This window comes from Pelobates fuscus, chromosome 1 (assembly GCF_036172605.1).
Source record: "Pelobates fuscus isolate aPelFus1 chromosome 1, aPelFus1.pri, whole genome shotgun sequence".
NCBI classification, from domain to species: domain Eukaryota; kingdom Metazoa; phylum Chordata; class Amphibia; order Anura; family Pelobatidae; genus Pelobates; species Pelobates fuscus.
In genome coordinates, this window is record NC_086317.1 from 27,345,264 (window position 1) to 27,369,555 (window position 24,292).

Here is a 24,292-nt window from a genome sequence, read left to right on the forward strand (position 1 = left end):
CAGTGACTTACCTGGGACAGCGGCGATGTCCCTCGCCGCTGTCTCCGCCTCCGCGACGCTCCTCCTTGTGATTACGTCGGCCGGTGGGCGAGACTAATCTCGCCCACCGGCCGAGGAGACCTAATGCGCATGCGCGGAAATGCCGCGCATGCGCATTACGTCTCCCCATAGGAAAGCATTGAAAAATCATTTCAATGCTTTCCTATGGGGTTTTGAGCGACGCTGGAGGTCTCACACAGCGTGAGGACGTCCAGCGACGCTCTAGCACAGGAAACCTGTGCTAGAACCCAGGAAGTGACCTCTAGTGGCTGTCTAGTAGACAGCCACTAGAGGTGGAGTTAACCCTGCAAGGTAATTATTGCAGTTTATGAAAAACTGCAATAATTACACTTGCAGGGTTAGGAGTAGTCGGAGTTGGCACCAAGACCACTCCAATGGGCAGAAGTGGTCTGGGTGCCTGGAGTGTCCCTTTAAGACTATGTCCTCTTGTTGTGGTAGTTTTTCTTCTTTTACATATGGTCTCCTCCTTTACTGTGTTGATTCCTTTTATGTGGTGGGTAAACTAGTTAACATTAATATGTAATCTGGGGTTACAGAATACAGGCACCATAATTATTTAAAGCCATTGAAGTGGTTATGGTTCCTACAGTGTCACTTTAATTTAACATGGGAAATCGATTTTGCAGCAAGTTTAAATAAAAAAAATAAAAAAAATAAATAAATACATGAATAAATACATGAATAAATACACAGCCCCTTTCCCCTAATCTTGACTTTTACTGCTGCTAAACACAAGGCTGGCTGTTACAATGTAGTTGTTATAGAGTCTGATACAATGTAGCGAGTTGGGCTGATATAACCGCTAGGTGGCAGTGCAACCCTGCATTCCATTAATATAAAGCCATAGGTAACTATCCAGCGGAAATGAGATCACTGCCTGTGTACTGAACACACCTTAATCACCTGGGCAGGCTGGGAAGCAGACAGACAGAGCTCGGCAAGCACTGAGGGGGAGAGCAGCTGATCTACAGCCAGGGCTCACAGGCAGAGCAAAACTTAAGTGTTTGGGCTGCAGAGCTTGCAATCAAGGATCCAGGGAGAGCAGAGGAGCAGGCACAGCTGGCAGAGCAGAGGGTCGGCAGCAGTGGGCACAGCTGGCAGTGCAGGGGGTCAGCAGTGGGCACAGCTGGCACTGCAGGGGGTCAGCACCATGGAGAAGGAGGTGGTCTCCCCCTGGGACATGGGTCTGCTAAGGACCTTTGACTCCTGTGAGTTCTGTGGATGGGAAAAGGTGGGATCTGGAGGCTTTGGACAAGTTTACAAAGTGAAACATATATCCTGGAAAACGTGGCTGGCCATCAAGTGCCCCCCTAGCCTGCATGTGGATGAGAAGTAAGTTCACTGAGCATGTATCCAGCCTGGGGATATGGGGTATATCTGCTAAATAGGGATTGGAACTGATCTGAGAGCAGGGATAACCAAAAGGCAGCTTTAACCCAGCTTAGAAGGCATTGTTCTTCAACAGCTGGGGATACTTGTTGCCCCCTCTGTATTAGAGCCCACCTGACATACATTATCCCTAGAAATGTAGGTTGTGTGTGTGTGTGTGTGTGAACACATGTGGTATATTTACATGTATACATTTTTCAGAAATCATTAAATAGCTGTATTGTTTGCTTTAAGATTGTTTATATTAAAATATTATTTAACCAGGAAAGATACATTGAGATTTCTCTCGTTTTCAAGTATGTCCTGGGAATATAACAAACTAGTGTAGACAAAAGGTTTATTTCTTTACAAACATTTGAACTGATAACTGTCTTGCAAAATGTTAAGTAAAAATAGCTTAAGTTGATGAGAAAAAAAAGTTTGACATTTTCATATTTTTTTCTAAATCATCTTCGCTAAGTTATTCTAAATATTGCCATTTGTTTTGGTGATCAAGGCTACTCTGGTAGATCTGGTTTCTGAGACCTCCCCCCCCCCTCCCCCAGTCATACATATGCGTATATATATATATATATATAGTGTTATAGTGTTGTGGGTGCAGGCTGCAGTCAGGAGAACACAGAATTATAGTTTATTTACCAGTTAAAGGCTATCCACACATTTTCAGTGAGTTGAAAACTGCAGGATTTACACTGAAATAGCTCAGGTGTGTTTACGGCTGTGTTGGACAATTTTTCAAATCAGTTATTTTTCTACTTAAATTTGTTAATTGAGTTTTCAGGTAACTGGATTTTAGTGTGTATTGAATAAGTCCCTCCAGTGTCTGTTTTGGGGCCTTGATAGTGCTTGATTAGTTATAGCGGTATGGAAGATCTTTGATTTTTCTGGCAAGAGTTGACCTGCACTTCGCCCCTGTCGCATTGCATTCACTGAAGTTGCACTTGGGTCTAGTAGTGGTTGAATTCCCCTTGTGAGCAATGTGCAGACAAGTAACTAGATAATTTTCGCTGATGCTCCACAAATCGCCTTATGGTTTTATTTTAATGTATATAAGCACTTGGAGATCTCAATCTACAAACAGTGAGTTTAGATCTGGATGAAGCTGCATGCATGCTACAATATGTCGTGTGTGTTCTCTTATTCAGCTAAGCTTCCAGTTCGGCTACTTTTGTCTAAGATTTTAAAATTCACTTTGAATTATTACTTTAGTGAATAACACTTTGTGATCATGTTTTAGTGGCAGTTCTAGTCTCAGGGAGAATATTATTTTTCCGATAAATTCCATGCTTGGAAGAGCTGTATGCGTTTCAAAATGTTGTTATGCATCTTTCAGATTATGGTCCATTCAACAGGAAGCTGGGATCCACACATTGTGTCTATTAATCCGCAGGTTTTAACGTGTTGGCAAGAACCTTCCTGTGTATTTTTTAGATTGTAAGTTCTTGTGAGTCTGCTGATCTGCTCTTCGTGGTCCTTTTATGTTTAATCTTGTAACAAACTCGGTTTTCTCCATATATCTTTGCTTCAGCACAGAACTGAGAAGAAACTTGACGAATTTAGAGTTACAACTTAGCGAATACTTCCACTCTCTTATTTTGACAATTTAGCGGCATATTTTAAATGTAATTTTATTATTATTATTATTATTATTATTATTATTATTATTATTATTATTGTGTGTGTATATATATATTATGCGCAACTGCTGTAAACATTATTATATTTACATTTTCCTGATTGATTAGATGCATAACCCCACCAACATTGGCATCACATGGAGAGTGATGGGTGGAGTGAAAGGGGGTGGGCCAGAGACATGAATCGTGTGGGACAGGACTCTAAAGTCAGGAGGCCTAGAGATGGCATTGCTAAATTAAAACCCATTTATCGTTGGCACATGTTCTGTGAATGAGAGTGTGTTTGTTTGACAGTCTGTCTAGATATCTTACTACTCTTTATCGCCAGCCCCCCCCACACCTTACTCAACAAAGTGCTAATTCCTCCACGGCTAATTCATTCACAGATCTGTTATTTTCTCTGTCCAGGTGGAACATCTATTTAGTTTACTTTTGTTAGGAAACGTTTTGATTAAATTTGCAAACCTGATGGCTTATCTCTTCTTAACTCGTTACAGAATTTGATTATTTTCTGTCTTTTTTTTTTTTTAAACTTGTTTAATCTTTAACACAGAAACCCCAAAAGTCCACAATACAGTCTGATGAGCTTAACCACATGAATGCCATATAGTGAGGCCCTTCTGTCAACAATAATGGCCTTATCGTGATGTGTGCATATGAAACCGATATCACCCTTGGTTCTGCACAGCTCACAAAGAATAAGTGATAACCAAACATCTTCCGTTGGCAATGACTCTCTCCCAGTGTTAACTTGTCCACTATCTCCAACAGATCCTTTCTGAGACGCAGGCAAATTACACAATATACTTATTATGAGGTATTCTGTAATGTCTATTACTGTAACAAGTGTCCCACATGCAGGGATTGTACACCAATTATTCTGTTGTTTATTTTTTCCAGTAACCGAATTAACCAGGCCACTATTTTTTTTGGGGGTGTGACATCCCTTTTCATCCCCCTTCTATGAATTGATTACAGTAGAGAATGCTTGGTCAGTATTTTAAACCATGTACTCCCAGCTTTGTGCACAGTTATTGTCTTACCGCTGTAGGTTAGGGGGGGTACCACAGCTGTGCACAAGCATTATTTTTGCCTCTGTTGTGCGCAGAACACAAACAAAAGACTACAAACAAATCGCAATCCATTTCTCTCTCCTTTTGTTATTTAAAAAGTTATTTTAAACCTCTGAGGTGCTACCTGCTGATTTTCACCCATTGAAGTGCGTTCTGAAAGGAAATTCCTTTAAATGCAGATACATTGTTTTGGTGTTGGAGACATTTTATAAATATAAGGCTAATGGAAGCAGTCACCCCTTTTCATTACAGTTTAGCTGCTTTTAATGCTATCCATCACTTTAAAAATACTCCCCTTTCCTTAATCACAAAGGATGGAGCATGCTGTGCTCGAAATCTGTGCATGTTTTGTTCTAAGCTTTTCAGATATTGGCAAATCAGATTAGTTGAATTAAATGCTTATAGACTGCTTCTGCATAATTTTGCTTGACAAGAGCATCGTGTGATAATGGCACAATGTACTTATCAAGAATATGCAAAAGGAGCAATCTATATTTAGCTGGAATTCCCACTCCACACAAGATCTGTTGCACGGTTAATTATTATTGTGGAATTGCCAGGAATTCAAAGTGAATGTAAAATTACGGTAAATTAGCAGAGCTGCAAACATCACACACCTATTTCCAGTTAAGCATGGAGGCGGCCATCTTGGAATGACATCACAAATATCAATCCTTGGTAAACATTACTAATAAAGAGACTGTAGAGATCATGAAATCTAAGCAGCCAATCAGTCTGTGACTTGGAGGGCAGTTACAAACGCTCAACTATGAATTAAAGCGTTCTTTGAACTGTCTGGTTCTCTCGGCCCAAAATTGCCAAAGTTAGGTGTCTGTGTTGATGTTATGTGTTTTTTTTCTTTTTTCTTTTTTCTTTTTTCTTTTTCAAATTCACAAAATCCCAGGAAAACCTACTATTTAAAACGAGGTACGGGCCATTAATAAATGATGCGGAGACCATTGGTCATTATTCTGAGGGTATTTTTGATGGCGTGTAAGATGTTGGTGTCGGTGAGCACAGCATGTATGCCCAGACATGTCTAGATTATGGCCACGTGATGCATGTAGCTCGAGGCAAAGGAGGGCGGTAGTTTAGATTAAGGTACACCCAACAAATTTGCCAATAAATCTAATGAGACTTGTCATGTTTTAAGAATTTAAAATGGCTTTATTAAAGTGTTTTTACATCTTTATTTGTGCATTTTAGAGTGCCAACATGTACCGTGTTGCTTTGCCTGGTAGCATGCCATGGTCTGCTCACATTTAATCACACGTGAAGAACATGCCCACACTCCATTGTACATGCGCACTAACAGATGATTTATGCATGAGAGCATTTCCTTTTTTTTTTTGTGTTTAGTATACCGTAAATCTTTTTTTTATTTCTTCTTGTATCCATCTGGAGAAGCTGTGAATTATATTATATTTTTTTTTTGGGGGGGGGGGGAGGGGGGGAGGGGGAGAGATTTGGTGATCAGAGTAAATGAGCTGAGTGATGGCACTTCCTTAATTTGTGGTACTCTTGCATATCTAAATATTATTTTTTTTCTTTCTATTTGTCCACTTGTTTGAACCAAAAAGCGATTCCTTCTAAACGTGTGATTGATGGATCTTGGCTTGTGTAGAAGAATCTGTTCCCAGATATTTCTACATAGTTCCTACAACTGTAATCTGCTTTAGATGTTTACTATAAGAGATTAAAATGTTTTAATGCTTTGCAAACCTTCTAAGAATTAATCTCATAAAAGTTTTACTCTTAATTATTTATAAAATATTTTACCAGGCTGGATACATTAATTAAAGATCACTTCTGAATTAGCCTCGTTTTATCAGAGGGAATGGGTTTTTGTTGGCGGGAGAGTAACCGTTTTTATTTATTTACTTATTTTTGTCTATCTGCTCAGAGAATTTGACATTTGCTGGGGGGACCACATGCGGACACTCTTTGTCCCATATCCAGTGCAGTGAGCTGTAGTGGTCTTGGTTCTTGGTGTCTCTCGTTTACTGTGCTCAATACCTAGCAGAGCAGCTGAAAATCCAAAGTAATTGTAAATTGTACACTGTAAAAGTGTGTGTGTGTGTGTGTGTGTGTGTGTGTGTGTGTATATATATATATATATATATATATATATATATATATATATATATATATATATATATAATCGGTGACTGCAACCTTTGATGGCAAAGATTGCTCGTATTAACTATTCCATGTTATTTTTATATACCGTATGATAATTGTATTGAGAGACCATGTGTGGTCTGCTATGTTAAACTCTCCATCATAACAAAACAAAAACCCATCAATCCTGGCCATTTCTTGTTTACCAGATTACATGTGTGATCAGGGTGTGTTAGGGTTGATCCTAAACTTGCCAGGACACTCTTGTGTGAGGAGATAGAATACATCAGCAAGTCTTTCAAATACAAGTTCTGCAACTATCTGTCATAGAGAAAAGTGTAAAAAATACAAATACTACCTTGACTGCAAGTTATATAAGTACTTTACTTTTCAAGATGGTATAAAAAAAAAATGGCTGTCCTAAATGTATTACCTTGTGCTGCTTTTCAGAACCCAGCATCTTATACATATCGCCTACCAACAAAATAAAAAAAATCATTGTAAAAGTTTCAACTTTTTCTTTTTTTATGTTCGTTTTGGTTTGGTAAAATGAGGATTGCGCACAAAGTGTCGTACCAGGGCACAGTCCTAAAAGTGCAGCGGTCACCATGGAAACCAATGGAATGCTGATTGCTCCGTTTTTAGACTGTTGCACCAGAATTGCTCTTTATATTTAATCTGGCCAGACCTCGCAATAAATATATATTCTATATAGAGGAGACTTGACTTTAACACGAAAATGTTTGCCTGCATTTATCCACTTAATGCCCCCACACTCACTGGTTTTAATATGGTGCCATTAGCATACAGCGACTGTAACCGGTGTAAAGTGACAGCTCAGGTTTGTCATGTAGCCAATCAAGCTTGGCGTCATTATGTCTTAACCTGAGCTCCCAAATCAGCTGCAAAGCTCCACGTTTGCTGTCAAAGGGAAAGGCCTCTGTATAGTGTGTAGAGGGTGACGCAAGGTCTAATCAATCACTCCTGAATGCTGTTACACCTAGACAAAACAATACGTTACTTGAACGCTCCTACATGCTAACAAATCTAGTCGTTATTAGTTTGTACCCTAAATAATATTAAAGATAATTACTCGTGTTTTTTATTTTTAAGATCATAAAGCTATAATTTGTTTGTTTTGCATCACAATTTACCTAAATGCTCTATCTGGAGTATTCTCCCCTTTTTGTTTTTTTCATAAATCTGCTTTATAATAAGTGTCCGAGTTTTATAGGCCAGTAACAAAATATATCCATGGGGATGTCTGTGGCCTGATAGCATGAGATAAAAGGTGACTTTTTAAAAGAGTTGGTTGTCAGACACAGAAATACACAACAACAAGCAATTCACCATATGGAATTTTTTTTTTTTTTTTTGCATGGTGCTTAGTGTTTGCTCTTTCTAGACTTTTTCTTTTTTTTTTTTTTTTTTCTTTTGCAACTTCCCATGTCTTTCTGGAATAAAACATGCTTCATGATATGGCGCTTTCAATAATTTTTTTTTTTTTTAAAGTTGCAGATTTCAATTCGTCTATATATTTATATATTTTGTAATTTTTCTGAACGTATGCAGAGGATTCACTTGTTTTTATTTTTTGTTTATGCAGAGAACGCATTGAATTGGTGGAAGAAGCAAAGAAGATGGAAATGGCAAAGTTTCGCTGTATCCTGCCGGTATATGGGATTTGCAGCGATCCTGTAGGTCTTGTTATGGAGTACATGGAGACTGGATCTCTAGAGAAACTAATGGCCTCAGAGCGTTTACCATGGGATTTACGGTTTCGGATCATTCATGAGACCGCAGTGGGGATGAACTTTCTCCACTGTATGAACCCACCCCTTCTGCATCTTGATCTGAAGCCGGCAAATATACTGCTGGATGGACATTATCACGTCAAGGTATGTGAGCCCTTTTTAAAATTTTTGTTGCCTAAAATTGATAAGAAAATCCCTCTCCTGTAAGAAGGCGGCCCCTGGGACCTCTGCAGATTCTGTCTCTTGACAGATCCATTTGTCTTACAGCTGCAGAGATTGCATGTTTTTTTTTTTTTTTTAAATAACAAAATGATGATCTCAAAAGGAACCTGGGTGAAAGCTAGCCGTGTCATCACCAGACTAATCCTAAGGTAACTTAAGGCCTGGGGTTAAAGAACTGCCCACCTTTCACTAATTCTATACTAAGAACAATGACGTTGCTCTAACTGCTAACTTTGTTAGGACCTTGTGGAAATGTTGCTCCTTATTCTGAGCAGTGATTTAAAAATATAAATAAAAAAGAAAACGGTGGGGGCAGCACAATATAGATGTGCAAAAAGTTCAATTTTATTAACTTACCTTATCTGAATGAATAAAATGGTGTTCTTGCTGCACGATTTAAATTCATAAAGGAATTTTTTTTTTCTTTTTTCTACACGTTAATTATTATTCTAATTAGTTTATTCCTGGCAAGCTCCTTTTTGTTTTCATGTAAATAGAGATTGACATAACATAGTAACAGGAAACTCAAAAAGAATTTGACTGGGAGGAAATAGATTTATTAAACAGAGCATTCACCTTTTGTGCCAAGTGTTTGATTGTACTCCTAATGAACTGTGAGCTCCTCTGGGATAAAGGTAGAAACCATTTGCTTTGAAATGTTAATTACAGTCAAATGCGTAAATGACAAAAATCATATAAATGTGTCTTCGGAGGGGCCTCGTGGTAAAGGATCATGGGTGTCTGCTTTTGGAAGGTTGTGTTTTTTTTTCTTTTCTGTATTTTGCAGGGTAATTTAGCAAGCCTTGTCGTGCCTGCTAATTATCTGTAGATTATAGTATTTGGCCCAAGTCATATTTATCTGTTTGATGTCGCTGTAGAAAGGCCAGCAGATTTGTGCGTTCTTTTAAGTCCTCTGTTTCTTTCTGCACATTTTCATTAATTCGTGTACAGGAGGGAGCCCATCAGTCCTGTGTCCGTCACTGCTCTGTTTATACTACATTGTGCTGTGCTAGTTTCTGTAGGATTTAGTCCTTGGAATAATTTTTAAAAATTGTACAAAAATTAACCAGATTCTCACTTTCTTATAGTGAGAGGTTAGTGAAGTTATTGTTGTGTCTGCAGGGCTGCCTTGGTTCGAAAAATCATATAGGACACAGCTGTTAAGAGTATACCTGCAGTGTTATAGCAACATATGTCTGACCCTCAGGTGCTAGATGTTGCAGCGTGTCAAGTAATGGTAAATATCAGCACTATTTACAGACACACTTATAATAAGAAGGTTGACGTTGCAGTTTCATAGTTTGCAAAAAAATGAGATAATGGCCAAGGCAACACAAAGTGTATTTCACTTTGAGACCTGATCATGTGATATATCACTTTGTGTTTGGAGACAGAGCTTGCAATCCAATCAAGCAAGGATCACCTGTTATCTGAACTTGTTTTATTCATTTTTTATTTTTTTTTCTTGTTTCATTGACTTATTTAAAAAGACACTACGCACCAAATTATCTTTAGCTGAATGAAGCAGGTTTGGTGTATAGATCATGCCCCTGCAGTCTCACTGCTCAATTCACTGCCATTTAAGAGTTAAATCATGTTTGTTTATGTAGCCCTAGCCACACGTCGCTTGGCTGTGACTGATGCAGCCTGCATGGAAAAAAGGGTTTAATTTTTTAATTATATTTTGACTTACTTTAATTTTTTTATTTTTTTTTACCTTCTGCTCTGTAAATTGAACTTGAATCACATACAGTAGGCTCCTGCAGGGTCTAGCAAGCAATTAACAGTGCAGGAGACAAGAAATAAATTCTATATTACATAGAATTTGTAATAAGGGAAGTTTAGATATTAGATCTCGCTTTACAGGAAATGTTCAGGAAAGCTGTGCAAATCACTTGCAGGGAGGTGTGACTAAGGCTGTATAAACAGAAGTGATTTAACTCCTAAACGGCAGAGAATTGAGCAGTAAGACTGCAGGGGCATGATCAATAAAGCTAAAGTTGTTTTGGTGACTATAGTATCCCTTTTAAAGGGACACGGTAAGCGCTAAAACCATGTCACCTCATTGGATTATAGTGTAGAGTTCCCTGGTGCTGCCCTTATATTCAATGTTAAACCTTTTTTACGCAGAGATCGGCTGAAGCAATCAGCTGACACTCTCGGTCAATCACTGCCACCCATTGCTGTTTAGGCTGATACTTCGTTAATAGCCCAGGCAGCACAGAAGGGATGGTTTGCTGGGGACTCTCACTTAATGTGAAATAATTTTTAAAGGTTTTAATTCTGAGTAGAAGGATGGTGTCAAGGGACTTCCGACACTAAAACCACTTCAATGAGATATAGCCGTTACTGTGCCTAGTGTCCCTTTAATTGGCAGGCCAGAAGCCTGTAGCCTGTATAAGCAGTGCCACAGAGTGTCTTTGGTGTCACTTTACACCACTGTAACAGCAAGACATGAGCATGTTTCAATAAAGTCTTTCTCCAGTCTGGAGGCAGTGTCAGAGCCCACTCGTACAGCAGCCAGAGTCAGAGCCCACTCGTACAGCAGCCAGTGTATTTTGGATTTTTCTCTATTGATGTTACCACTCACAGAATCTGCTGTTGGGCTGACTCCTTTCTAAAATATCATTTATTTTATTTATTTATTATTGCCATTTATATAGCGCCAACAGATTCCATAGCGCTTTACAATATTATGAGAGGGGGATTTAACTATAAATAGGACAATTACAAATAAACTTACAGGAACAATAGGTTGAAGAGGACCCTGCTCAAACGAGCTTACATTCTATAGGAGGTGGGGTGTAAAACACATTAGGACAGGAATTTACAATCAAATAAGGTGGGCTGCCCTTTAGGAGAGGGCAAGAGACAGGTATGTGAGGTAAGGGTTGGTCTTGGAGGCCATAAGCTTTCCTAAAGAGATGGGTTTTAAGGCACTTCGTAAAAGATGCAAGACTAGGGGAGAGTCTGATGGCGGTAGGCAGGCTATTCCATAGGAAGGGAGCCGCCCGTGAGAAGTCCTGCAAGCGCGAGTTGGCCGTACGAGTGCGGACAACGGACAGGAGGTGGTCACGGGCAGAACGGAGAGACCGAGAAGGGACATACCTATGGATCTGTGAGGAGATATAAGAGGGGCTAGAGTTGTTCAGTGCTTTATAGGTGTGAGTTAGTACCTTGAATTGACTCCTATAGCATACAGGAAGCCAATGTAAGGACTGGCAGAGGGGTGAGGTGTGAGAGAAACAACTAGAGAGGAAAATCAGTCTAGCAGCAGCATTCATTACGGACTGTAAGGGTGCAGTACGGCTTTTGGGAAGACCAATCAGGAGAGGGTTACAATAATCCATGCGGGAAATTACTAGAGCATGGACAAGCTCCTTGGTAGTATCTGGTGCAAGAAAGGGGCGGATGCGGGCTATGTTTTTAAGATGGAATCTACAGGATTTGGCAACATGCTGGATGTGAGGCTCAAAGGTGAGACCAGAGTCAAGTATGATGCCAAGACAGCGCGCTTGCAAGGATGGACTGATGTTGGTACCACAAACTTGGAGGGAGAGCGAAAGAGGAGGATCAGTATTAGGAGGAGGAAAGACAAGGAGCTCAGTTTTAGAGAGAGTGAGTTTCAGAAAGCGGGAGGACATCCAGTCAGAGATGGAAGAAAGGCAAGCAGTGACACGTTGCAGGACGGCAGGGGAGAGGTCCGGGGAGGAGAGATATAGCTGGGTGTCATCAGCGTACAGGTGGTAGTGAAATCCAAAAGAGGTAATAAGTTTGCCAAGAGAGGCAGTATAAAGAGAAAATAGAAGGGGACCAAGGACGGAGCCTTGGGGAACTCCAACTGAGACAGGGCAAGGGGAGGAGGTATCATTAGAAAAGGAGACACTGAATGAGCGTTGGGAGAGATAAGAGGAAAACCGTGAGAGGACAGAGTCACAGAGACCAAGCGATTGAAGAGTTTGAAGAAGGAGAGCATGATCAACGGTGTCAAAGGCCGCTGAGAGGTCAAGAAGAATTGGTATGGAGTAGTGGCCTTTGGATTTAGCTGTGATTAGGTCGTTAGTAACTTTGATAAGGGCAGTCTCTGTAGAGTGGAGAGGGCGGAAGCCAGATTGAAGGGGGTCAAGGAGAGAGTTGGAATTGAGGAAATGAGACACACGGGTAAAGACAAGTCTTTCCAGAAGCTTTGAGGAAAAAGGGAGCAGGGATATGGGACGGTAGTTAGAGGGGGTGGATGGGTCGAGGGATGGTTTTTTTAGTATAGGTACTACAGTGGCATGTTTAAGGTCAGCAGGGACGATGCCAGAAGAGAGCGAGCAGTTGAAGATGTGTGTTAGAGAAGGCACGAGACAAGTGGAGAGAGATCTAATAAGGTGAGATGGGACAGGATCGAGCGGGCAAGTGGTGGGGCGAGAGGAGCAAAGAAGAGCAGCCACCTCTTGGTCAGTAGCTGGGGAGAATGTCTGAAGGGTAGGAAAGGCATGATCTATGTGTGATTGAGAAACAGAAAGGCAAGGAGGGGAGAATTCTTTCCTTAGCTGTTCAATCTTGTCAGTGAAGTAACATGCAAAGTTATCAGCAGTAAGGTTAGTTTTGGGGGTGGCCACAGCAGGGCGAAGAAGAGAATTAAAGGTGTGAAAGAGACGCCTGGGGTTGCGGGAACATGAACTAATGAGAGCGGAAAAATAGGACTGTTTGGCAAGGGCTGCACTGTATGAACACAATATGAATCTATAATGGAGAAAGTCTGATTGTGTACGAGACTTCCTCCAGGAGCGTTCAGCACAACGGGAGCATCATCCCTGGCACATCAACAGTCCCCAAGGTGTTAATTGATTACCTAGCCGTGATGTAATACAGTCAGTGGTAAGAGCGGCTCAGAAAGAGTTACGTAATTGGTTATATATAAATGACCTTTATTTGGTCCAAAATGTCCCCGGGCAGATCCTTGGTTGTGGCACACATTAATCTCTGAAATGTTCTGCTCATGCAGCTGGAATGCACGGAATGTTGTCTGGGGATAAAAATGGCTGTAGAGAGGCATCTTAGTGGCTACATTATATCAGTTTAATGATTCACCATATTATTAGAAAAGACAATGCATAACACAATGTGCAGGGTTTATTATTATTATTATTATTATTATTATTTAATTTTTTTAATTGGTCGCATGTTGTGGCATTTGGTGGTTTCCTTTTTTTTGTATCTATACACAAGAGTCAGCCGTCTATAATCGTGTTATCTATAGTTCAAGTGCATTAGTAAGTAGTTTGGTGGTTTCACAGATTAAATAAAGCTGGGTGCTTGTGCTTTGAAACGGGTAACCCCTTATTCACAGTACTTTTTCTCTCTAGTGCCACAGCGATTTTGGCATTTTTATTGCCGTGTGTCAAGTCACAGCTCCTGCCTTAAATGAGAGAGCAGATCTGTCACTTTTTTCAGTATTTCTTAAAGATATAATATTCATGAAATACTGATCAAGACTGCACTGGATTTTCAAGTGTGGAGGTGAATAAGAAATGCGAGGGACCGCCAGAGGTTAGTAAAATGTGCCTTCCCTTGCACCCAAATTCACTGACAGATCTGTCACTTTTTTGGGTCTTTGCAAATTATACAACAAACCCCAAAAAATCCGCTGTAAGTTCATCCATTCATATTTTGCACCCCAAAGTCCATTCTAGTTTCAAATGCGAAGTGACTACGGTATTTATTTTCTTCCAATATCCATTTTCTTTTTTTTTAATAGTTTGAGAACATTTACCGTTCACATGTGACAGAGGGCAAATCTTTAACTTACCAACCACTAACGTTTCATCTGTAAGATCTGTTACTGACAGGGGGCATCTTTACCCCACAGACTGTCCCAGATATACGGAGAGAAAGCGCAAATCAATTATATGGGGTGGATCATTTTTATACTCCACTATAGTTTGTTGCCAGTTGAAGATATCAGTTAGCATTGGCAAGCTTTCTGTCAAACATATAGCGTGTGACCCTTATAGCAAGTTTGGACATAAAAGAAAATGTCCGAGGGACAATGGGCATCCTGCAGTTGGCTTACGTAGATATGGCCTGTATCGATTGTTCTTGGCTATAGGGACAGTGTTGCAGTGATTTTTGTTCAAGGTCAGGAGAAGTTCATTGTTCTTTTCTGAGAAGGTCCCACCCACTCTGATGCTGTGCTCTATGTGCTGGTTTATCTTGGCCTGGCATATTGAATACCTTCTGACAGCGTGTTGGACAAGTTCTGAAGAATGAAGTTTTGTTTAGAAAAGCTACTGAATGTAGTGTGTGTGTGTGTGTGTGTGTGTGTGTGTGTGTGTGTCTTACAAAAACAAATGTAATTTTTTCTTCTTTTCTTTAATGTTGTGTTTTTTTTTTTTTATCTATATTTCTTTTTATTTTTAGATATTTTTTGTTTCAGCCATTTCAATGACCCCACAAGACATTCGGAATCCGCTTGGAGCCATTATTGGGCTTACCTAGTAGCCAGTTCTATTTCTGATGGCACTGAACCCAGAATGCATTAGAAACTGTTAGGCAATTTTGCCAGGGATTGGTCCGCCACAAAAGCGGCTTCTTACTGACATCTGTCTGATACACAAATGTGCTATTTTGACAACTTCTTTGTGCCTAGACCAGTAAATCCAAAATTCTAGTACCAGCACGTGAAGATTCCACCATAATTTCTGGGTCAACAAAGTGCCTTCTGTTTGCTCTTGGCCATCTAGCTTGTCCCAGTCTAGGTCTTTTCTAGAAGTGATTTGAGACAGAAATTCGGTTGGTATATATTGTAATGTTGGCTCTGGGTGAGATTATACTTTTTTTTTTTTTTTTTTTTTCTCACCTACTTGAGTGTGGGTGGTGGTTGCTTTTGAGTGGAGTGTATGAACTTCTAAAGTGTACTTGAGATCCCGTCCTGGGAACGTTCTACGCAGAAGCCTTATGTAATGGCGTGAGCGGCTGTTGTGACTCTTGGAAGCAGACATTACTCCAGTAACTGATCGCATGCCCACAGACCCGATCTTTAAATATTACCTGCATAATAAAGGCGAGGCACATTCCTGTGTCTAGGTTCAATTACATTTTAGCAAACACAATTATTTTAAGAGTAGAGTCAGTTACAGGTCCATTGGACATATTGATTTGTTTTTGCAGGTTGTAGTTTATATTTGAATAGCTTGCGAAAATAACTACACAGAGACTGAATGCCATTTAATTTTATAAATACTGTAAAGCAAAACAAACCAGAGAAGGGTGTCAGGTGCCAGAAAAAACAAGAACATAAGCTGATTTAAACAAGTCAAACCATCACGAGTGTGTCTGTTTATATCATACAAATATATTACACACATCTGTTGGGCATCATCTGCCTATCTCAAGTTAGACTTCAGGCAGAGAAACTCGAGAAATCATGTTTCCACAACTATCGCGGAGTTCCCAGCTTGACATGCAAATGTGCACACACAGGCATTATTTTTCAGTCTTCATACTATTTTCTGTAGGTACCCTTAGCAATCGACACTGTTTTAGGTACAACATATTTAATTTTTTTTTTAATCCTTTTTTTTTTTTTTTAATATATACATACCGGTATATATATTTTGTAATTTATTTTTTTGCAATTGTAATTTTTCAGTTTTTATAGTATGTGTTTTGTTTGGTCTCCCAACAATCCCTGGGGGGAGGAGGGATGAGGGGGGCTGTATGTATGTATTTATTATACCAACCAGTGTGGGTTATTTATTTTTTTCCTCTAAAATATTTCGTTCTAAATCTCAAGTCAACCTTGCTCCAGGGCTTAATCAATAGCCACTTTAGGAGAATAATCCGCTAATCTATAAATTCTGAAATGCTCTGATTCTCCTAAATGCTAGCCAGGAACCCAGTTAGCCTTTTTCAGATGCAGTTTTTGTTGCCCACCTTCATGTTTTCTGAGCTGTGATTTTATTTATTTTTGCTTTTGTATACGTGTCTGAAAGGTGTGGCGAAAGCGGATTTCGGTGTGGTGGGTAATTTTAAGTGTGTTTTTTTTTTTTTTTTAATAGTTTGTTCAGACTTTGGTTTACCTGTTGATGTGGTCATCTGGTTCATGTTTCTGTTAAAATTAAGTGCAAATAAGGTTTTACTTAGTGTGACGGAGTCCAACCACCCATTAACTACGCAAGAATGGAAATCTAAATAGAAGTTGTACAGTACATATGTTCCTGTGTGATCTCCAGGCTTTGAAGAACCCCTTATAGTTTTTGAGCTTATTCTACTATTTTCCTTTATCTAGATCTCCGATTTTGGACTTGCCAAGTGGAATGGTTTATCGAATTCTCATGAGCTCAGCTTGGATGGGATCTGTGGCACCATTGCCTACCTTCCGCCAGAGCGTTTTAAGGAGAAGAACCGAAGCTTTGACACAAAGCATGATGTCTACAGGTAAGAACTGCACATAGGGGGGGGGGGGGGGAGGGAGGGGGAGGGGAGGAGATCCACAGCTAGAGGCAACATTTGGGATTGAATTGTTAAAGAACACATTAACCCCATTTAGGTAAGAAAGCACCTGGCATCAATGAAGTTGTTATGGTGTTCAGAATGTTCCTATAACTTTGTATAGCTACTCTAAATTGGCCTTGTATCCTGTATTTTGTATTTATTACTAGTCCTGTAACATTTATAATCTATGATTGTGTTGCAGGATTGACATTGGGCTAGTCTTGGCTTTGTATTTTGTTTGTGTATTCTATTTTGCGTTGATTATTCAAGGAATTTTATTTAATGTGAGTGTGGATGTAACTGGGTGACCAGCCAATTTTGTTTTTCTAACCACCTTTTTCATTTTTTTTTTTTTTTGTTGCAGTTTTGCAATTGTAATCTGGGGTATCCTCACTCAAAGAAAACCTTTTGCAGGTAAGTCTTTTTTTTTTTTTTTTTTTTTTATCATTATCGTAAACCTAGCGTTTTGCAAATGAAGAAAACCAAATCCTCTCCAAACTACAGCCGCTCCTTGTGTTTTCAGAAACCTTTTTATAATTGCATTGATTTCTCTTATATGAAAATCATTGCATGTGACCTTCTGTAAACGCAAACGGTCTAATGTGAACGCAATGTACTTCCATCTTTTGGACTGAAAAATACACTTAACCGTGATAGGTTTTCTTTAGAAGCCAAAGCGTGTACACATTTGCTGCTATTTTATTTAATGATGTTGGACTTAACAGACTAGTTACACTTACCACTTGTTTTCTGTTCAGTCCAATCGAAACAAGGTTTTATCACCCCAACTAATCACTTGAACTGTTCTCCAAGTTTACTGTATCCATTATGGTCAAGGTCCTTCCTGATCGCTAGTTCAGAAATAGCATGCTATCACAAGATTTCTTTTTTCCCTTGGATAGAATATTATACAGTTCTGCTAAACTGCTACCAATAAACTTGGGTTAAAGGTCTTCGATTTATATCTAAACCAAGGTTGATGCTTACTGTTTGGCACCCAACCAAGTATTTGTGAAAAGCATCCTGTTACTTTTTATTCAGATCAACAGCACAGATCTAAACCTTTCTGTGTCTTCGTGGGGATTTCATATCCTTTGTTAGTTATTGCAAGAATGCAAGAAAAGCTTCCGCCCCCACACACCTACACCTTCCGGGGTGCTTGTCATGGTGAATGTCTCCAGCACGCTGGGACATGTTTGGACATAATTCTTTAAAGAGCCGTGCCTCGAGTTTGTGCAAGTACAGAATGAGGAGAACATTGTGTTACGAATCCAAAGTGTAACGTGTGGCAAACCTTAACCATTAAGGTTCCCCAATAATGGAGCTACTTACAAGGAATATATACTGTATTAGAATCCTTTGGTTAAATAGAAAATTACTCTCATTGAAGAATGTTTGCACTCGTTTTTGTTCTACAAGTTGTTGTGGGTTTTAAACCTCATTTCAGAATACCCAAGAACCAATATGTACTAATTCTGTTTGAACACAGGTGGCCTAAAATCTAAACCAAGCTGTTGAAACACTAAGCTGCACTTGTACTATATATCAGGAGTATTGGCCTTCCCTGTTTTCAAACTTGCAATGGATAAAAGTATATGATTTATTGATCCCTGAGCTTGGTTAATGTCTGAGTGTTCTGAAATGTTAACCAATATTATAGAACCGTTCTAGATCTTTCCATTTAGGCAAGCGATGGTAAACTTCTCTCCTCTCCTCTCCTCATCATTGATCTATCAGTTTGTTGGTGTAGTTGGCCACTTTGAAGTTGTATGTCCTTTTTAAATCTCAGAATAGGCATCGCGGGTATGAAAGTCACACAAAATGTAATGTAGTTACAACATGTACGAAGGGGTTTATCTAAAAGAAAAATATTGGTTTTCTGTTTTAGAGGAGAAGAACATTCTGCACATCATGGTGAAGGTGGGGGCCGGCTTTCGTCCCGATTTGTCCCATATACCACGGAAGAGACCCCAGCAGTGTGATGGGATGGTAGAGCTGATGAAGGCATGCTGGCTTGACAAGCCTAACAAGAGACCAACATTTCAAGGTAAGCAGCAGAACCAACTTCTACAGCCACCAGACTCCATTTATCTTGAAAAATATCAAAGGGCAAAGTCTAGATCTATTTTCATTTTTTTTATTTATTTACTTGCATCGGGTGATATGTCACTTTATAGTTTTACGTGCTAACTGGGATAGAAAAAGCCATCTCATTATAAGAGGAAACTTTATGATATAGAGATGCAAGATACAATCCCAAAATGTTGATGACAAGACAATTTAGTACTAATTTTATGGAATCCTACATATTTGTATTGGGGTTATTGGAAACTTCTCTTCCCCGCCCGCCCCCCCCCCCCCCCCCCAACCAGAATATAAATAAAATCTCAGTCCAACTGAAGGTAAAGCCCTGTCTGTAGCTGCTGTGATGTGCTAGGTGTCTGCCTGTTGCCCAGCGCTTATGCGTATATACAGGCATTCCTTGTTTTCATATGCCATGGGCTACGTGACTGTTGGACCTCAGGCCAATGTTGAATTTGAGATTTCTGTGTACCTGTGCAGGTGACTGGCAGACCCAGCTTCTGTTTGTGACTGTGCGGGCTGATTGTTCACAGTGGAATGTAGGCGTTCTTAATACTAGCAGTTCAAACTGCAATCTTTGGATAATTGCAAGGTTCATGTTGCAAGAGTAAATGTAAACGTCTTGCTCACTCATCCTAGCTCAGCACGATTATACGGCATCTCTAGATAAAAATAATATAAAATTAATTTTTTGTTAATGCATTGCTGTAATTGATGTGCCTGTGGTCAGACTCCTAAAGAAACTACGGTAATTTAATAAAGTCACACCAGGAGTCCCTGAATTCCACATGCTGACAGGCAGTATTTTCTAACTTTGTTCATCAGAAGCCAGAATTCAGAAATCTGGAAAAAAAAAATAGTAAAATGTGCCCTGCCTTCAAAGTATCTCTGTTCAAGAGATCTCATATTTCATGTTATAGCCTTGTGCTTATGCCCTTGGGTCAACCATAAAGATCGTACATAAGGTTTTTTTTTTTCTCCTACTCGTGTAGCTGCATGTATCACACTCTACCAGTTAATCCATTTTGTAAATACGGGTGAAACATTGTTGCTGGGATAGTTATTGAACTTGCTCTTTAGATGTTCCACAGAAGTCCCACAACATTACCCAGGACATACTTGAAAACGAGAGAAATCTCAATGTATCTTTCCTGCTAAAATATTTTATAAATAAATAATTGTGTGAATTTTTCATATATGTATATCTGACACTGCGTTGTGCCTGTCTCTGGAGTGTGTTTAGACAGCTCCTAGACGTTTAGTTGAGTGTTCTGGAATTAGTGTTGTCAGTCTCCCAGTGCTGTCTCTGTAGAGTGCAGGTGGAGAAGGAGTTCTCTGATTATGTAATCAAGGAAGAGACTAGTGTAAAAATGAACACCTGTCAAAGTGACAGTTGTGTCTCTTTCTGCAGTCAGCAGATCGATTGGCTGGAAACCAAGAGTGTCGACTTTAGAGGCAGACTTGCTTCCAGGAAAATCTACATTTGTAATAAAAAAAAAAAAAAAAAAAAGTAATTAAGAAACCTGTGATTATGTTGGTTTTGTACTTTCCAATTTAACAACACTTACATTTTTGTGAATTTGAAGTGTGTTCACCTGAAGTAAAGTATGAGCAACAGGTAGACACTAGCTGTTGGACAGCAAAGCAGCATGGGGGTTGTAAGTTCTACAACAGCTGGTATACAACTTTTGACTACCCAGCGCTAACTTTTTTTTCAAAACCTTGTCATGGTCTGTGTATCTATTTTTTCTATTTCACATATTTTTGGGCTCGTCATACGACGCCAGCCTTGGATCACCATCATGTGACATGGGGTCTAGAAAAATCTTCTGTTTACCAACATGACACGTGGATTTGAGTTCAACTCTGGCTATGTCTAACATTAGTAAAAACCTTTAATTTGGGACAGTTAAGAACTAAATGTAAAAAAAAACAACCTTTTCTTATATTTAAAGATGGGGAAAAAACTTAAATAATGCAATGTTCTATTCCTACAGCTGTATACATAGATGGTATGGTGAACTATTGTCTTGCAAGTAGTTTATTTTTCATTCTTTTCAATTTGCAGAAATTACCTCTGAGACGGAGTTGTTGTGTACAAAGCACGAAGATGACGGCTATAATATGTCATGCGAAGACGTTCAAATGCAAGCCATACAGGAAGCTGCTGTGCAAGAGGTAATGGTTTTAAAGAGGGTTTCATGTATGGGGGTTGATTTTCAATCTTTTAATGGACTAAACTTAACTACTCTATAGTGTGTTTGTTTGTGAGTGCCTCTTGTTATATTTTCTGTGTGTTGTAATGCTTTTATCACAGTTTTGTGCTAATACTCATTTTTTTTTGTTTGCATCCCTCAAGGAATTGGGTGCTCTCTCAGAATGTAAGAAGGGTCCCACTCAGACTTTGGAAAAAGATTATAGCCTGTCTGAACTGCTGTCTCGGCTAGATTCTGGGATATCTCAGACCATGGAAGAACCAGAAAGCCTGAGTCACTGTGTATCGGAACCACAACTGACATCGAGTGACAAGCGACTGTCTGGAGTGTCTTCTGTGGACTCTGCCTTTTCTTCCAGGGGATCCCTGTCTCTGTCCTTTGAGAAGGATTGTTCTGTGATTGGTAAGCAGTTCTTATATATTCTCTCTCTCTCGTTAAATGAAAGTCTGCACACCACCAGTCAAGCCATAAGACTTGCTTTTCCCACAGAAAATATATAAACAATATACACACTCTTATTTTACGTAAATCATCCAACTCCACTTCATTTTACCAAACTGACTATTTTGTACAAGTTTTAGATGATTTGGTTTGTTTGCCACATTTTTTTTGTTTAGTGATCTGTGCGATTACCTGAGTTTTCTTCAACAGATTGAACACTGTTTGAGAAATATTTAGGTCACTAGACCTTAGTAAAGATCATCACAAAGTCAACAGACAAGTCATCCTAATAAAAAAGCTTCCACAATATTTTGCACCATACTCTCCAGTGTGCAGGGTTGCATAGTTAGTCTATAAAGGTTGAAAGATACAATTTTTGTGGTCTTGAGTTAGCACATAACATGTTTATTGAACATGTGAAAGCAATCCATTTTTTATTTTTTTTATTTTTTATTCTCATTATGTGTTTACTTAATACTATCTTGCTTTATTCTCACAGATGTTAGCACAACTGATATCCTTAAGAAGAAACTCACTGACGCGATTGTGGCAGGAGACACCATAAAGCTGATGAAAATCCTCCAACCTCAAGATGTTGACTTGGTGCTTGAAGGAAGATCCAGCCTTCTTCATTTGGCAGTGGAAGCCAGCCAGGAAGAATGTGCCAAGTTACTTCTGGTATACCACGCAAACCCCAATGCGATCAATATGAAAGGCTCAACACCACTTCATATTGCTGTTGAGAAAAAGCTGAAGTCTATTGTCGAGCTTCTTCTGGCAAAGAAAATAAACATAAATGCCAAAGATGAGGATCACTTCACAGCTCTTCACTTCGCAGCCCAAAATGGAGATGAATATATAACCAGAATACTACTGGAAAAAAATGCGTTGTTAAATGCAGTTGATATTAAAGGCAGAACACCTTTGCATGTTGCCTGCCAGCATGGACAGGAGACCATTGTACGCCTCTTCCTTAGACGAGGATCGGACATTAATGTCAAGGGACAGGACAACTGGGTGTCTCTGCATTATGCCGCATGGCAGGGCCACTTGAAGATTGTGAAACTACTGGCAAGGCGTGACGGGGCCGACATAAATATCCAGACAGCAGATGGAAGGACTCCACTACATTTAGCCGCACAAAGAGGACATTATAGAGTAGCCAGGGTTCTTGTAGAGTTGAACTGCGATGTTAATCTATTCAACTTGCAGATGAAAACACCTCTGCATGTAGCTGCTGAAACTGGACACACCAGCACAGCTAGGCTTCTTCTCCACCGTGGAGCAAACCTTAATGCTGTCACATCTGAAGGCGTCACGGCACTAGAACTCGCAAAACAAAACTGCCATAACTCAGCGGTACAACTGCTGATGGAAGTAAAGGATGATGCAGAATGTAAATCCAATTTTGAAGAAGACACACTTTTGCTGGACGATAGCATAGTATCTGTATGACTGATTGCCTTCTAACATTTTTCCTGCGGACTCTTCGTGTGATCCCATCAAGATGTCACAAGCAAATAGATTATATACAAAATTTTAAAAATAGACTGAGAATTTTATTGAACCATTGGAACAGGATTTTCGTTTGTTTACCCAGCAGGTTTTAACTTGTCTGGCTGTTTCTAAAAAATCACTGCGATGAGATATACACAGCTTCTTAAATTCATGTCCAACAACTACCTGCGTTCAACATCCCCTGAAGCTTCACAGATAAATGTGGCATCAAATGCATACTTCTACATTGCATTTCTATTTTATTTTTAGTTTTTATATAATTTTTAACATTTTTTTTTCCTGACTAGTTTTACACTCTTTTCCGTTTGCTGAAATATAGTCAAGAAAAATGGAGAATTGATCAGATCACACGAATTGATCAGATCACACGAATTGATCAGATCACACGAATTGATCAGATCACACGAATTGATCAGATCACACGAATTGATCAGATCACACGAATTGATCAGATCACACGAATTGATCAGATCACACGAATTGATCAGATCACACGAATTGATCAGATCACACGAATTGATCAGATCACACGAATTGATCAGATCACACGAATTGATCAGATCACACGAATTGATCAGATCACACGAATTGATCAGATCACACGAATTGATCAGATCACACGAATTGATCAGAATTGCATGTTACCGTCAATTTAAGGAAAAAAAAGTTTTTGTCACTTTATCGCAACATTTCTTCCCTGATCCCTTTTTGTTTTGGGTAGGCAATTTTAAGCACTTTGAGACATTTTAATTTGTGTATATATAGTGGATTTTTAAAAGCCCACAGAAGGGTTGTGGCCCATTTAATTATTCATGCAGTTACGTTTGCATGTGTTTTTTTTTTTTTTGACATTCAAACTTAAATCAGCAGAATGTAAAGGAAACAAAATTAAAGTATTAAGGGTTAGGACTCTTAATATAAAGTGGCAAGGGAAATGTATATGGCTGTATATATGTTACAGTATTCACTGATGGCTAGATTTAATTTGCCTGCTGGCAATGGGAATCTTGAGAACTCTCAGATCTTCAACCCGCCATTCAATCTTTATCCTTCCGTTTTTTTTCCTTCATCTCTTCTGATAATTCTTATACTTATAGTTGCCCAACAGTAGCTGTGGAAGGCATTAAATCTTTGCAGGTTTAATCATCACTATTTTAATAGATCCAGGTCTTACTCGTACCCATGACACCCCCTGGATGGGTATTAAGGCTGTAATGCTCATTTGCCCAGAGAAGTTGTGGCCACAGCTCAGATCTTTGTGTAAATATTTTTGGCACGGTTGCCATTTATGACTG

The 24,292-nt window shown here is 39.3% G+C and overlaps 1 protein-coding gene across 1 annotated transcript; it reads left to right on the plus strand.

Annotated features, from left to right (window-relative positions):
* Positions 1–970: 970 nt before the first annotated feature.
* Positions 971–23,354, plus strand: RIPK4 (receptor interacting serine/threonine kinase 4). The gene is made up of 8 exons (XM_063447013.1): positions 971–1,392; positions 7,887–8,178; positions 16,535–16,683; positions 17,105–17,154; positions 18,629–18,787; positions 20,891–21,000; positions 21,182–21,440; positions 21,979–23,354. Exons 1-8 carry the CDS (start codon positions 1,211–1,213, stop codon positions 22,932–22,934), a joined length of 2,157 nt encoding a protein of 718 aa, XP_063303083.1. The 5' UTR covers positions 971–1,210; the 3' UTR covers positions 22,935–23,354.
* The last annotated feature ends 938 nt before the right edge of the window (positions 23,355–24,292 follow it).